At 36.8% G+C, this 16,080-nt stretch overlaps 1 protein-coding gene across 1 annotated transcript in view; it reads left to right on the top strand.

Moving 5' to 3' along the window:
• Positions 1-4,945: 4,945 nt before the first annotated feature.
• Positions 4,946-16,080, top strand: part of MTPN (myotrophin) — a 40,245-nt gene continuing 29,110 nt past the window's right edge. The window contains exon 1 of the mRNA XM_012744740.2: positions 4,946-5,324. Coding sequence (XP_012600194.1) covers positions 5,253-5,324 — 72 coding nt within the window. The 5' untranslated portion in view covers positions 4,946-5,252. The remainder of the gene's footprint in view (positions 5,325-16,080) is intronic.

Below are 16,080 nucleotides of genomic sequence, written 5' to 3'. Positions count from 1 at the left end.
TGGTTCACCAGTTCTGCAGAATGCTTTCAGTGATTATCTATGGTGGAGTATGTTATCTATGGGTTGTGTAAAGAAGAGATTAGGGACTGCAATAAAGGATATTTTCACTTTTTACTCTATATACAATGATGTTTTCTTAAATTTTTAAAAAGTGAGCATACATTAATTTATATGGAAACAAAATAACACGATCCCTGTTAAAACTGTCATGGCCATCTTTAAATTCATTCTTTTTTGTTGGCATTGTGAAGCAGACCTCAAAAGTCTTTCCTTTGGTAGAATATATAGACCCTGTTTGCAAAGGTTAGAACCATGCAAAGGTGAGGAGACTGTTTATTCAGGCATGACTCTTGGTTAATTAAAGTCTTTAATTATGCTGATAGAATTCACCCAGGATAACCTCTATAAGCACTCCCATTGGAAAAGGGAAAGAACAGAATACAGATAGCAACCATTAGTCTGTGGGACTTCTGGGACCTTGCCCGGCAGACATTGCAAGGATTCTTTCCACTAGGGTTGGGGATGTTCCTTGATGAGGCCCCAGTTTTGATCCATGGTACCGCTCTCGCCCAGTGCAGTGTTTTCTGTGGTTCTTAGGCCCACCTTGCAGTGGGCTTTTTCTTTTCCATGACCCCTCTTGTCCTTTTCTTAATGAGTATTAGAGAACATGTTTGCTTGGAGTTTGAGCAGCCTTCTCAGACTACTTCCTGCCCACAGAAGGTTGAGGTGCCAGGGTCACTTCAAGTCCATTTATAGTTTCCTTGAGCCCTTAACTGATATTCTGGCACCTCTCTCAAAAATTTAGTCAGCTTCCAGATTTGATTCAAGTCAACTTTGTGTCATAGTCACAGCCGCCATACTTTCTGGGACAGAACTTTCTCTCTTGTTTCTTGTAGGTATCTTGAGCCTATAAGGCTTCGTCATGGGAAGACCTGTACCACTCTGTCCAACTGGAAGTATTCAGTGGGTACCACTTTATGCAGAGGTTTTAGTCATGGGTATGGCAGTCATGTCTTTAATTTGATCCTTGCCACAAGGTTAAGTTCTAATCAGCCTTTCTTGCTCATCTCAGTTTTGTTTTTTTAATGGATAAGGATGAGAATCATTTGTATCTTCCAATTGTCTAAGGCTTCACATTTCTGGCTCCCTATAATCACTTTCATTCCTAATTGCAGGATAGAAATTTATTTTCTGAACTCATCTTTTCCTGCAGTGTTTTATGTACCCAATAGTTACCAACACATGCCACCAGCTTTCCATTTTCCAGCCTCTTCCCCCAGAGCTACAAGTTTATAGGGTACATTATCTGTCTTCCATGTTTTGCCAAATGTTTCACTCCTGTGAATATGAATCACCATCCCTATGGCTTCTCATATCACTTTCTTTCTTGTGTACTACCTAGCCCCTGAGTCAATGCTATTTATTTAAAATTTTTGTTCTATTAATAGAACATCCCCATGCTGGCAATAATTTCTATATTCAAGATTGGTTCAGTGTTCCTCCAGTAATAAACACTAAAATCTCAGTGGCTTAAAAGAATGAAAGTTTAATTCCAATTCACACTACATATCCATTATGAGATGGTGGGGGAGCTCTGTTCATTGTAGTCACTTGGGAATCCAAACTGATTTTGTAGCCACTATCTTGAATGTTGCTGGTTGCTGTAGCAAAAGGAAAAAAGAGTTCTGAGGAGTCTTGCTTTGGCAAGCTTGGAAGTGACTCATATTGCTTCTGCTCATAACTAATAGGCCAAAATTAGTTATATGACATTACCAAACTATGAGGAAGCCAGAAAGAGCAATTCCCTCCTGTGCCCAGAATGACAGACAAAAGGATTTATTTAACACCATAAATACCTACCAAAATATACAGATAAATGAGAAAGATAATTAAAATATTTGTGATAAGTACAGTGAAGGGAGTGGAAACTGTGCTGTCCAACAGAAGTAACAGAGGGGCCTATTTAACATGGATGGTCTGAAAGGCTTCTCTGAAGAGGCAACCTGTGCATAGAGACCTCAAAGGTCAGAAGGCATGAGTAGGAATTAAAAGAACATTCCAGACAGTAAACAACAAGCCTAAAGGCCCGAGGGTGGAATGAGCTTGGTATTCCTGAAACTTACAGAAGACAGGATAGTTTAGAATCAAAGAAGCAATGTGGGTAGGAGGGTGTGTCATGAGATAGGTGATACTGCCAAGGGTCAGATCACGGAGGGCCCTGAAGGCCATAGCAAAAAATTAGGCTTTTCAGCACAATTCATAATTGCAAAGCTATGGAAACAACCCAAGTGCCCATCAATTCATGAATGGATTAATAAAATGTGGTATATGTATACCATGGAATACTACTCAGCTTTAGGAAACAACGGTGATATAGCACTTCTTGTATATTCCTGGATACAGCTGGAACCCATTCTACTAAGTGAAGTATCTCAAGAATGGAAAAACCAGCACCACATGTACTCACCAGCAAATTGGTATTAACAGATCAACACCTAAGTGGACATATAGGAGTAACATTTATCGGGTGTCCGGAAGGTGGGAGGGGGTAGGGGGGAGGGGTATATACAATCACAACGAGTAAGATGTGCAACGTTTGGGGGATGGACATGCTTTAAGCTCTTACTCAAGGGGGGCATGGGCAATATAAGTAACCTTAACACTTGTACCCCCATAATATGCTAAAATAAAAAAATAAAAATAAATAAATAAAAATTAGGCTTTTATTCTACCTGCAATAGAAAGCCATTGAAAGGTCTTAGGACAAGAAGTGCAAGTTTGATTTATATTTTAAAAAAGTAATTCTCTATGTGGGAAATTACCTGGAAACAAATAAGAGTGAAAATGGGAGACCCTTTAGGATGGTGGTCCCTAACTTTTTTGGCACCAGTTTCATGGAAGACAATTTTTCCATGGGGGGAAGGGAGGAGCTCTGTGGCCCAGTTCCTAACAGGCCACCAACTAGTACTGGTCCACCGCCCCAGGGTTGGGGACCGCATCTCTAGGCTGTATCACAGCAGTGCAGACAGAGATGGCAGTGGCTGCGGTGTGGGGTAGGGGCAGGGCTCAGTACTGAATATGGCAAGAAGTGAACAAATTTAAGATATTTTGAAGGACTTACTAATGGATTGAATAAGAAAAGTTTGGAATGACTCCCACGTTTTTTGTTCTAGTGACAGAGTGGTTAGTGTTATAATTTACAGGAACCAGGAAGTAAAGAGAACACCTAGGTTTAGAATCTATAGGCAACCAGATCCTATTTTGGACATGTTGAGACATTCAAATGGGTAAAAAATTAAATATAAGAATGGATCCCATAGGAAAAGTCTGGATTAAAGACATAAATCAAGAGCTCTCAGCATGATGTCACTCAGATCACACAGGCAGGAATGTGGGTTGGAGAAGAGATGGGGACTTCAGGATTTGCCTAACAAATTCCTCGTTGATATTTGTTCTTGGAAATGTGTCATTGTTGGGTACGTGGATTTGTATTTCTAATTGTCAGGAAGTAAAATTAACGGGTAACAATCTATGCAGCTGTTAATATGTAGAGGTTTTTCTTTTGCTTTGAAACCTATTTATTATTTCTAAATGAGAGCAAAAAATATATTTATTAAACACTATTGTTATCCCCCATTTTACATATGTGGAAAACTGAAGTGGAGATGGGTTAGTAACTTGCCCAGGATGACATAAAATTAATAAGGGGTGGCTCATGTATTGAAAATTAAACAACCAGACTCCAGAGTCTGTGTTTATGAACCCTAGCAGGGGTAGGGAATCTGCAACCTCAAGGCCAGGTGTGGCCCTACAGCTCCCCAAGTCTGGCCCCTCCACCAAATCCAAAATTCACAGAACAAATTATGGATTTGTTCTGTAAAATTTGGATTCACTCAAAAGGCCACACTCAGGATCCAGAAGGCTATATGTGGCCCCAAGGCTGCAGGTTCCAAAGTGGCTTGGTTTATTTATTTAGTGGGTCATAAATAATAGACTTTATATTTATAATAGTTCCAATAAGAGTTTTTATTGGAGCTCTATGTGTTCATGTGTGCATGTCTGGATCGTTAGGGTTGTGAGGTACAATTTATTGGTGGTGTGCCCTATGGCACTACAGCCAAACCCTATGAAGAACAGAACTGGCTTCACTAGAATGGCCCTGAAGCTTCAAACCATTAAAAATAAACACAACATTTTAAAAATTGGAAATTGTACCAGACAGTTTGGTTTGCTCTGCTTTGTGGCATCAGTTTGTATGCCATTTGCTAGTCAGGGAGATGAGTTAATTTTTTCCCCTACCACAAACTAAAGATTTCTCTCCAGAGAACATTATATATAGTATTAACACATTGAATTTATATGGTTGTTTTAAATGTTAAAGATTTCATTGAGAGTAGAAATTGCTTTTCCATTGTTTTTTCCTAGAATATATTCTCGGTGTCTAGCAGTCTGTCATGTAGTAGTACGAGCCCAGCAATACCAAATAGGATGGCAGAGGGAGGGAGAGAAAGAGAGACAGAAAGAGAAAGGGAAGGAGGGAAAAGAGGAAGGACGAAGGGAGGGAGGAAGGGAAAGAGGAGAGGAGGGATGGAAAAAAGGAAGGAAAAAAATAAAGGAATTCAAATCAAACTCTCCTACTGGACATTTTTAGAAGGTGAGCAAGATGCCCTCCAAGATCATGTTTTATACACACACAAAAAAATTTTTCCTATTTATAGTTGTATGGAAATGTCCTAGTCCCACCGGAAATACTTTAACTCTGCCTCCACTAGCTCTCTACCCTTCCAGACCTCCCCTGGACCCTCGGCCCTCTTTCCCTCAGCCCCGCCCACTCATCTCCAGCTCCTCCCCTCCATCCTGGCTCCGGCCTACCTAGCCACTGCGCCTGCGCACCAGTAGCCAGCCTCTAGCTGTAAAGGCGGGGTCCAAAGCCCGACGTAGCGTGGAGAGGAAGAGGAAGAGGAAGTTGGAGGAGGGTCCTAGCGGGGAGTGAACCGGAAGCGTAAACGCTCCTGCTTTTCGGCCAGGCGGAACCTGCTCTGCTGGGCCCAGTAGCCGCAAAAGAACTTTCTTCCTCCCGCCTGAACAGTTACCGCGGCCAACTGCCTAGCCCGCCTGGCAGCGTAACCCGCCTTCTCTTCTTCTCTCCGGCTTCGCGCGGCCCTGTCTCCCTCTTGTCCGGCGGTATCCGCTTGCTGCTGCCACCGCCGCCTCCTCTTCTGCCCGGCCAACCGGCCTGCCCCGCTGCAGTGATGTGCGACAAGGAGTTCATGTGGGCCCTGAAAAACGGAGACCTGGATGAAGTGAAAGATTATGTGGCCAAGGTAAGCGGGGATGAGTGGGCGAGAGCATGGAGGTGGGATGGAGATGAGGCTGAGGAAGCTGGTGGGAGCTGGACTGGCGGGGGTGGGGTGGGCAGGAGGAGAGACTTCCTGAATGGAGGTGGCACCAGGGGACAAGGGTGTCTAGACTTTGAAAGGTCGGTCCAGGTAGCTTGATAGCGTTCTGTGTTAGGTAACTGCTGTGTTGATAGGTTCTTCTGGCCTTCCTAACCCCTTGGGGGAGGGGAAGAGTGGTATCTGGCTCTTTGAGAGTCTCTTCTGAGAGCTGATCATTTGAGTTTGGCCCTCTTCTACACCAGATTACTTAAATCTTTCTTTGAATGAGGTAATTCTTCATCGTGTACTTGCCCATTACTGAATAAGTTACCTAAGTAATTAGGATCAGAGGAACATTTCCTTTAACGTTGGGCCTGGTATGAATTTAAAGAATTCATTGACCGTGAAAGAGTACCAAAAATAGCATTAGTTAAAATTCTGAAACTTGGTATCACTTCACTGTGAGTCTTAGCTTTGGGTGTGGCCTTTTTCCTCTCCCCTACCACAACAAATACATATTTGCTTCAAGTGGTAAGGTTGTCTACTGGCATCTGGGAGTGCTTAAGATGTCTGACTAGTTTTTAAACAAGCATGTTAACTTTAGTTACTCCATCCTTCTCTTTGATTCCATCTGAAATCTTACATGTGTAATAAATAGTAATGCAGTTTAGTCACAGTATATTTGGGGGTAAAGTCATGATAAAGAAACCCAAACTCAAACCTAAGCCCCAAAATAAAACTGAATCCACATTGTGGCTGAGTAGGAAACATAAAATTCCAAGCTAGCCTGCCTTTGGACCTGAAACTGTGCCTTTTGTAATTATGAAAACTTCTGTGTGATTTTAATATGGTGATAATCTAAAAAGAAGTCTTCCAAAACAAAAGTATAATTTTATGACATAACCATGGAGGCATCTTACTTACATTCTAAACCTGGTCTAGATTTTGATTTTTCAAAGGATATGACCACTGGTATGCTGCTTTTTTTGTTGTTGAAAAGAGCTATGTTAGGAAGCAAGTAAGCAGAAGCAGAGTTTCTTAAAATTTGCAGGATTGTGCAAGGCAGGCTGCTGATGGTTTTTATACTCTGTAATATACTTTGTAATACCATTACAATTTAGACTTTTTGGATGCAGCTTATTTGCTTAGTTGTTATTTGAAGTGGATTTTTAGGACAGGCTATCTTCTATTCCTTGCTTTCTCAGCTGGTAGCAAACTGAAACCCTGACTTACTATTTCAATATAAAGTTAAAGGGAAGAAATTACTTTGGTATACTTACCAGTGGTAGAGTACTGTAGTACTCTGGAAGTGAGTGGGCTTTTTGTTTACCTGTCACAGTGGAAACTAGGTTACTTGATATACTTGAAATACAAAAAGTTGATAAGTACTACCTGAACTTACAGCTACAAAAATAACACAGTTTATATAGTATCTTCCTGATACATTATTTTATATAATCCGTAAGTTCTATTATTAGTCCCATTTTACAAATTACTGAGATGCAGGGTACTTAAGAAAAGAATCCAAAGTTATAGAGAGATTAAATGGTGAAACGAGAACTAAACTGCTGGGTCTAACTGAAACTCTTTAACTGCTCCATGCAGTCTCTGTCAATCTAAGATTTAACTGTGAAACCATATAATACCAAGATTTCTAATAGGACATTCCCAAGGTCTATGTTCAGGCAGATAAATTGTGCATAAAGAATTCTCAATTACACAGAAATATTTATGTAGAAATAAGTACCAGTAAAGGTAGATTAATTTATTTTCAGGTAGTTTTAAAATTAGGTCATTATGTTCAGTTTGATTTTTTTTTCCCCTTGTTACTACCATTTTGTCTATTCTTCATTAACATAAAAAGTGTGAACAAGAGGGAGGGTAGACATTCAAAGAAAGGCAAAAGGAAATAATTGAGAAGTGGTCTATGCAAAAAGATTTGACTGTAATGTGATCCTATGTACAGACTATTGAGCTTTTTCCTTTCTTAGTTTTTATTGAATAAGGTGGGTTTCTTAAGATATCTTTTACTTTGTTAGTAAGAAATAGAAAACAAACAGCAAAACTAGCACTCCAGTTTTACTGACTAAGCTCTCTTATTGTGCCTCTTCAGACTCTCAGGTTCTTATTACATGGTTTCTTCTGCAAGGATCTGCTCAGCAGCCATCCTTGCTTATTCATTGATTCACCTTTTTCATTCACCAATTTATGAACACTCATTATTGTCTGAGTTTATGTAATGTGCATTTATCTGAGTAGGTATGTACAAAGAAAGTACTAAGAAAACATTTGGACTTGCCTAGTATTCATACTCAGGAGTGAGAATCCTTTTAAAATACTCTGTTCAGTATTCCTGTGTAGATTTCTCATGTTGTTAATGTAAGAATGTACCTATAAGGGAAGCATTTTTAATATTTTCCCTTTTTAAAATATTTTTAAAAATCCATAATTACACTTTTCTACCTGCTTCTGAATTCTCTATTGAAATTTGAAGCACAGATAGCCATAAATTACTGGTTTTAGGTGAATTCTTGAACTCTGCCAAAAAGTCAGTTCACAGTTCCCACTCCACTGAAAATTGTGTTTCTAAATGGAAAAGGCAGTATATAGAGTTCATCTGTAACTTTAAAATGGTATCTTAAGCAATTTTAAAGTCTTTCGGTGCTGTATTTTGGCTTCTTGACTGACCTAAGGACCACAGTTAGTTAATTCATCCATTTTTATTGGGCATCTTTCAGGTCCCAAACACTTACTAGGCCTGGGATGATAGTAAAGAAGTTGGACACAATGCCCAGGAAACTTAAGCAACTATAGTTAGCCGACCTATGTGAAAAAACTTTCGGACCTTTAAAGTAGTATACAAATTACCCATTTTTGATCTATATGCTTCCTCTAGGTGACATTATTTTTGCCTTTGTCTTCCATTATGGTCCAGCCATTCGCCAAAACTAGAAATTGTGAAATTTTCCTAGATCTCTGAGGGTTATTAAGACTACCTTCTTAGTCTCTCTCATCCATTCTTTATTCTCCACTCTTATCACCACTACTTTAGATTAGCTGCTGCTGCTTTCCACTCTGGCCTATATTTTCCTTGGCGATAATCCCCCCTTCCTGATCAATTTACAGAGTTTAGGTGGAGGGATCTCTCTATAATGTGAATGGAAGCATGTTATCTTTTTCAGCCAACCTCCTTCACTGCTCTTAAAATACTTCTGTGATTCCTCCTTAACTTATTTAAAAAGGGCTGACTCCTCCTCAGTATGGCGAACTAGGCCATTCTGATGTTGTCCATCCCTGCCTTTCTAAATTTGCCTCTCTGCAAGCACTCTGCTCCAGACCCTGCCATGCTGTTTTACTTTACATGTGCTCTTCTAGCCTCCTTGATCACCTCTGCTCACCTAAATCCCTAACCTCCAACCTGGTGAACTACTCTTTATCATCTTAGGGTAAAGATCACCTCTTCCAGAAAAACATTTTGACTTCAAATGGAGCGCTGCTTCTTTTAATGTTTCACTTATCAAATTGCTGTGATTTGGTTTACGTGTCTATCTTCATTAAGCTCTGAGCTTCAGGAGGGTAGATACTATATTCTTTTTTATCTTTGTGTCTCCAGTATAGTGAGAGCCACGGCATTTCATACATTAAAAGCATATATTCCTAGTAAGGAATTCTTTTTATTCTTAACTTAGCTATAATTTCAACATACTTCATTAGTTATATAATAATAACCATTTGTAGTTTGTAACAATTTAGAAATAATTAACATAGAGGCAAAACATCTTTGTAAATTAAAATTCTCAGATGTATCTGTAAAAGATACTGATCGTTTGTGGAAACTTTTTTGTATTCATGGTCACACATAACCTTACCTTACAATTTCTATTTCTAATTTTGATCCTATACAGGCCAGAAAAAGTTAAATCTTTGCCTTAGGAAGAAACAAAAATAACTAAATTATTGAGATTTCTATTCAGAATGATTTAAATTAAATAACACTTTAAAAAAAGACTATGTTCATAAAACTTTATGTATTTGAGCATTGCTAGGTATATAATAATAGGTATTATTTCATTATTGACATTAAGCCATGAGCATTGTTAATAATGTTAGTCCCATTTTAGAAATTTTATAAACAAAGATTAAATAACTTGCCCAAGATCACAAAGTTCTTGAGTAATGTTCCTTGGATTATGAAGAGCTTCAAAGTCCCTTGTTATTTAACTACTTAAGTGTACTCTTGACCTTATTTCTCAGTAATGCAAGATAGCTTGGGGAATACTATATTATTGAGTATGTAAGTGTTTAAAATAATCACAACAGGATGGTAATTATCCATTGAGACTTCTTAGAGGTGAGCTTTGTGGAAGATTTTGAGAATCCAGCACTGCTATAGGTGAATGTTTGTGAGTTGTATTGATAAGTACCCCCATAAAATCTCTAGCAGGTCTGATACATGTACTCTTGTTTACATGTACTTCTGTTTCACTTGCTGTGAAATAGAAGCCTGGTCTCTAACTTCCCTTTCTCTGTGGTTTCCTTTCCCTCTCCAACCCCCATTCTAATTACATCTGCCTTTGACACTCTTAATAGGTTTGAAAAGCAACAATTGTGTACCACATGAGAAGATAGGATCTTTAGAACCTGAGAAAGGTATCAACAACTCTAGTCTTTAGAAATTGTTAAGACTTATTGAGGTCACTTTTCACCTTCCTAATAAATTAGCCAATTTAAAAGAGGCCCTGATTCAGTCTATCTTGTATTTTTTAGTTTTAGACAGCTTCCTTTTTTATAATTATCAGTTTCTTTCTTATCATAAAAATGTATCAGTATTTGTTGCCCTTTGTACAGCAGGGTTCATTACCCATTCAGAAAGCAAATATCAGCTTATATAAGATATAAATTCCCTCAGTAGATACAAAAAGTTTAATATAGCTATTTTTCTTTAGAAATATGCTTTTAGTCTTCTTTCTTTAAATGTAAAATAAAGGAAGATCTTTTTTTACATTGGAACAAAAGTGTTCATTCATATGTCCATAGGCTGTGTAAAATATTTTGTTTTGAGATTTTAAACATTTTCCTTCCATTGGTGGAAATAATTAAAAGTTTAATGAATTAAAGCTGATTTAATTTATAAAAAATAATATGGGTTTATCATTTTAAAATATAAAGCTGTGCTGAAATATAAAGCTGTGCTGAATAGAATAACCTAAAACAAAGTATCTCATTGCCTAGACCCCCTACCCAGGTGGTTTCTTTCTTTAAAATATAAAATTTATTAGATATTTTTAAGATAAAAAAGTACAATGAAGACAAAAATTGGCCTCAAATTTTACTTAGGTAGCTCCCACTAGCTTTTAAAAAAGTAAAATTAAATTAATTTAGGTATAGATTTAAAAATCCAACAGAACTAAAAGGGTAAAGGCTTCCCCCTTCCCAATTCCTGTGAACAAAGTTTGCCATTATTAACAAGCTCATGTAACTAATTTCAGAAAAACATTGGAAATTCACTTAATCTCTTTCCCCACTTAAAATTTGATACCCTTTCCTGTGCTTGAGGAGTTCCCTACTATTCAATATGAATCTTGATGAAATGTAAGTCCTGGTGCCTACAACAAAAAAGCCAAAAACGACAAATAAATTGCTTTTTCCTGCCCACATGAGAAATGGACTCATAACCCAAATATGATTAATTGGATGCTTCTGTCTGGAGCTGATACAAAGACCTCAGACATGATAAAAAAAAAAAAAAAGGATGTAATGGCAGCAATGAAACATCCATTTTCCAAAAACAGCAGAAATAGTAATGTGCCAGTTGTGGCATCTCTTCTGTGCCCAGGTGGTTCTTATGACAGATTTTGATTTTACAGATGTCCCCCAACTTACAACGATTCAACTTAAAATTTTTCAACTTTACGCTGATGCGAAAGTAAAATGCATGTAGTAGAAACCATACTTTGAATTTTAATGTTTTGCTGGGCTAGCAATATGCAATGTGATATTCTCTGCGTGCAGGGAGTCACAGCTCCCAGTCAGCTTCGCAATCATGAGGGTAAACCACCTGTCCTCTGCAGTGTACTGTGTTGCCAGGTGATTTTGCCCAGCTGTAATGTAAGTATTGGCTAGGGTATGAAGGGAGGTTAGTTGTATTAAAGGCATTTTAACAATATTTTCAACTTACAAAGTTCATCAGGATGTAACCCCATTGTAAGTCTAAGCATTTATATTTCTTACTTTTAAGCTTCCTTGTTTCCTGCCCATTTACTGAGCTTGGTTATTCATCTTCCCAGCAGTTCTGGAGCTACTTTGAATATGTTTAATGTGTTAACATTTCTATTAATCAGCCTGAACTGGTTTCTCTTGCTTAAAATTAAGAACCCCATATTAATTTTTACCTCCTGATCATCCCTCTTGTGCTGTGTATGGGTTCATTGAAGATAGAGATTATCTTTGTATTCTCAATAATTATCACATTGCTTATTATCTGCCATACATGTTTAGTTAAATTTGTGTTGAATTGGTATTTGCAGAAACTAGCCCTTCCCTTGTTATTTTCTAAGTTGGTTTACCATGTACTTCTTTGTAACAGATGTTCTTAGTGTAAATGATGTTCTTTCATCTCTTAGAAATAGCTCTGAGTTTTCAAGCTCTTTTTTGTTTTAACTCAATGAACTCTGTCCAATTTTCCACACTATTGTATTGACAATACTTGTATTGATATAACACCAAGTTCTACTTGTAGCCTGTCATGACCATTACTTTAGAATTTCAATTAAGAATTTTTAAAACCATACAGTTTGACAAAAGGAAAGATAGTGTTTGTGCTTGTTCCCTTGTGAAAAAACAAAAATCATCAGTACTTTTTCATTGCTATTAATAAATATTAAAACCTATATTTAATGCCACATTGATTGTAACTATAGACGCATATGGACCCTCAAACCAATAAAATTGGAAAGCTTTCTAGCTACAAACTAGGTACTTTGAAAACATTCTTTGTTGTTTATTATTTTGAAGCTCTCTGTAAGAGAGTAATCATACTTTCACTTTGGATTTCAGTAGACCTGGGTTTGATTCCTAACCCTACCACTTATTAACCTTGACCAAGTTATTTAATTTCATCCAACCTCACTGGGCTCAGTGGCTCACACCTGTAGTTTCAGTTACTTAGGAGGCTGAAGTAGGAGGATCACTTGAGCCCAGGAGAATGAGGCTGCAGTGAACTGTGATCACACCAAAAACCCTCAGCTTTCTCATCTGTAAATGGGGATTATAATGGTACTTAATTCATGTTCTGTTCAAGCTTTAAAAGAGATAGCAAATGTAAAATTCACAAAACAATACCTCACACATTGTAACTCTATAGTAAGTCTTTGCTATTTATGGTGTTGTCTGTATAGGTCCTTTCCTAAGAGGAGACTTAGAGAGACCAAGGCTTTATAGCAGGAGTTGGCAAACGTTTTTTGTCAAGGGCTATCTGGTAAATATTTTAGGCCTTGGCAGTCACATAGTCTCTATTACAACTTCATCATTGCTGCTGTGCAAAAGCAGCCATAGATTATATGTAAACGAAGGAGTATATCTGAGTTCCAGTAAAACATTATTTACAAAAACGGAGGCAGCAGGCTAGATTTGGCCCATGAGCCATAGGTTACTCACACCTCCATTAACACTGAAGTTAGAAAAACTAGTTCCTCTAATAAACCAAATTTCACTTCTTTCTCCTCAAGTTTTTTAAGGTCTAAAAAGATTAAAATGTACAATAAAATATAAAACTTATTTTAGGGATCAACTTTTCCAAAAATGATTCAGAATTATTAATGGTTGAAAGTTATTGAACTGGGAAAGCAAGGCATAGAAAGCCACATGTGGATAGATAAAAGAGAAAGATAGGTTGAATGAAATTCTCTAAAAGAAAAAGTATAGAATCTCTAGCACATTTGAACCTTCATTAAGAGGCCTAGAATTATTTTAAAACTAAGGAATCATTACTGGTAAATGTACAAATAGGAACTAATTTCGATCCTTAAGCTGAAAGAAGATTCCACAAAATCTTTTCAATGGTCAGAGGTCATCCTTTACCAAAACTGTTCTGGAATTCTCTCCCCAGTCCTAGTGCCAGTCCCGTGACCTGGCTTGATTTTCCAGCTCCAGAAGTGAAAGAGAAGGCTAGTTAGCAGTTTTCAGCAGTTCATTCATAATTCATTCAGCAAATATCATTCGAGCACCTACAGTGCCAGCCATTGAGGATGATTCAATTAAAAGGGTGCACAGGACAAACAGCAAATAAGATAGTTGTATGAGTTCTGAATGAATTATTTCCCTTATTTAATACATGAAATATGGATAAAACTTAAAAAGCAACTATACACTGTGTTGAGTAAAGTCATATTTGGTTGCAATATAGAGGAGAATCAGCACTGTAGAACATCAAATTCAAAATTAAAGATAATGAGAACAGAATGCCTTCTCTTTGAGTGCTTACTCTATTCCAGGTACATTCTACATTATAATATACATATAAATATACATGTTATTCAGTTCCCACAACTACCCAGGGAGGCCTTATCCTCATTTTATAGTTAGAGAAATGGAAATTAAGTAACTTGCCTGAGATCCTACAGCTAATAAGTGGAAAGACAAAATTGGAACTCTGATCTGACTCATTCTCAAAGAGTATTCCTATTCCTTTCTCATCATTTTGCACCAAAACATTTTAGAACTACAAATGAAATACATAGATGGAAAAAATTGAAAATGGAGTATTCCAGGAAATAAAGCATTAAGATTGAACCAGCAAGTAATAGGGAATAGTAGCATACAAGTTTAAAGTAAAAAATAGAAGTAGAAATTTTCAGAAATGAAGGAAGACCTGACATTGTAAGGCTACCCACACTTCTATGCAAAATTAATAAACACAAATGAGGAGCAAGACACATACTAGCTAAAATGTTTACCCAAAATGTTGTTTTAAATCTGTAAACTGGACAGAATAATAACATTCATTTTAAGAGGGTAAAATCAACTTAGCTTTAGATTTTTTTCTGATAGTACCAGAAAACAGTGAAACAAGCAGTTCTGCCAGGAATAAGAAATATGAAAAAATATGTTTCTATTCAAGTTGTCATTCATGTGTAATGACAACAGAAAAATAATCCTAAGAAAATTTGTATTATTCTTCCCACTCAATAAAATTTCTATAGATAACATACCTTGAAACTTCAGGTATTCAATTTTTATCTCTTTCTCCCCTCGTGTCACCTCTTTTCTTTCCTGTCTCCCCTGTTCTATTCCTCCTCTCCCCATCATGCGTTTATTTACAAATAAAGCTTTTTGGAATATAAACAATTGAATCAGGATACTAAGTAATTTCTCAGGCTACATAAGATTTTAGGGATAAATTTCAATGTGGAGCCATGAATTAGTATCTTACAATTGAAGCTACTTTTGATTATATCAGTCTTTTTTCCAAATTGAGATAGTACCATAATGTTTTGAATGGATTTTTTAATTTTGATAGTCTTTCTTTAAATAAAGACATGAATTTTGTTATTAAAATTTAAATTTATACCACAAATAAACATTTTTAAAAATACTTCTCTATTTTCAATTAGAAAATGTCTGAATGTCTAATTTCCTTTAAACCTTCCAAAGAAGAAAAATAAAGTGTGTATTTAGTAAGTAAATCAGCTGTATAAAACTGAAGTTTCTATAATTTAAATGACTGAAATAATCATTTTGAATAAAAAATGCTTAAGTTAAAGATGCCAAATAAATGTATAGGTGGAGAAATATACTATAAGATTCAGGGTCTTAAGCATTAAAGTCCCTAAGTCTCATTGGCTTCCATTTAAAACCCCTTTTTTTAATAAGAAAGGTAGATGCTTAACATTTTTTATTGGTGAAAAATACTTGTCAAGAGTTATACATTTCAGTGGTTAATAGGTGCAAAAATATAGATAGAATGAACAATATTTGATAACGTTAACAACACAATGGCTATAATCAACAATAAGTTAGGGTATACTTTAAAATAACTACAGGTGGAATTGGCATGTTCCTAACACAAAGAAATGATAAGTGCCTGAGGTGATGGATACCTCAGTTACCCTGATTTGATTAATTCACATTATATGGCTATATCAAAACATTCCATGTATCCTATAAAGATATACAACTATTATGTACCCATAATTGTTTTTTAAAAAGTAATGCATTTCATATGCACTTAAAATTTTTTCTAGTTCACATTTTATTTCTTTGACTTCCATTAGTTCTGTATGAACTGAGAAGTAAGTGAATGAAAACAAGCCTGTCATTTGAATGTATACTTCCAGAATCATGACTAGTCCTAGGGGAAGAATCCCAGAGTTATGTGTACAACTGTGTTAAAAACACAGGACTTGGTTTTACTGTGTAGTTCTCTTCTTTAGCAAGGTATATATGTTTTGTTTTTTACTGTGAACAACATTTTTGGTAGGATTCTCAGCCATCACTACCATTGAAATATGCCTTGTAGTAATTTGGCAGTGAAAATGCTCCTCATTAGAGACAGGTCCTAGGTCAACAGTCCCCAACCTTTTTGGTACCAGGCACCAGTTTCATGGAAGACAATTTTTCCACGGTAGTGGGGTAGGTTTGGGAGGTTGGGGGACGAGCTCTGCAGCCCAGGGGTTGGGGACTGTAGTCCTAGGTGACTGATCTT

This window comes from Microcebus murinus, chromosome 9, assembly GCF_040939455.1.
Source record: "Microcebus murinus isolate Inina chromosome 9, M.murinus_Inina_mat1.0, whole genome shotgun sequence".
NCBI lineage: Eukaryota > Metazoa > Chordata > Mammalia > Primates > Cheirogaleidae > Microcebus > Microcebus murinus.
The sequence above is the reverse complement of the archived record's forward strand: the minus strand, read 5'-3'. Positions and strand labels throughout refer to the sequence as shown.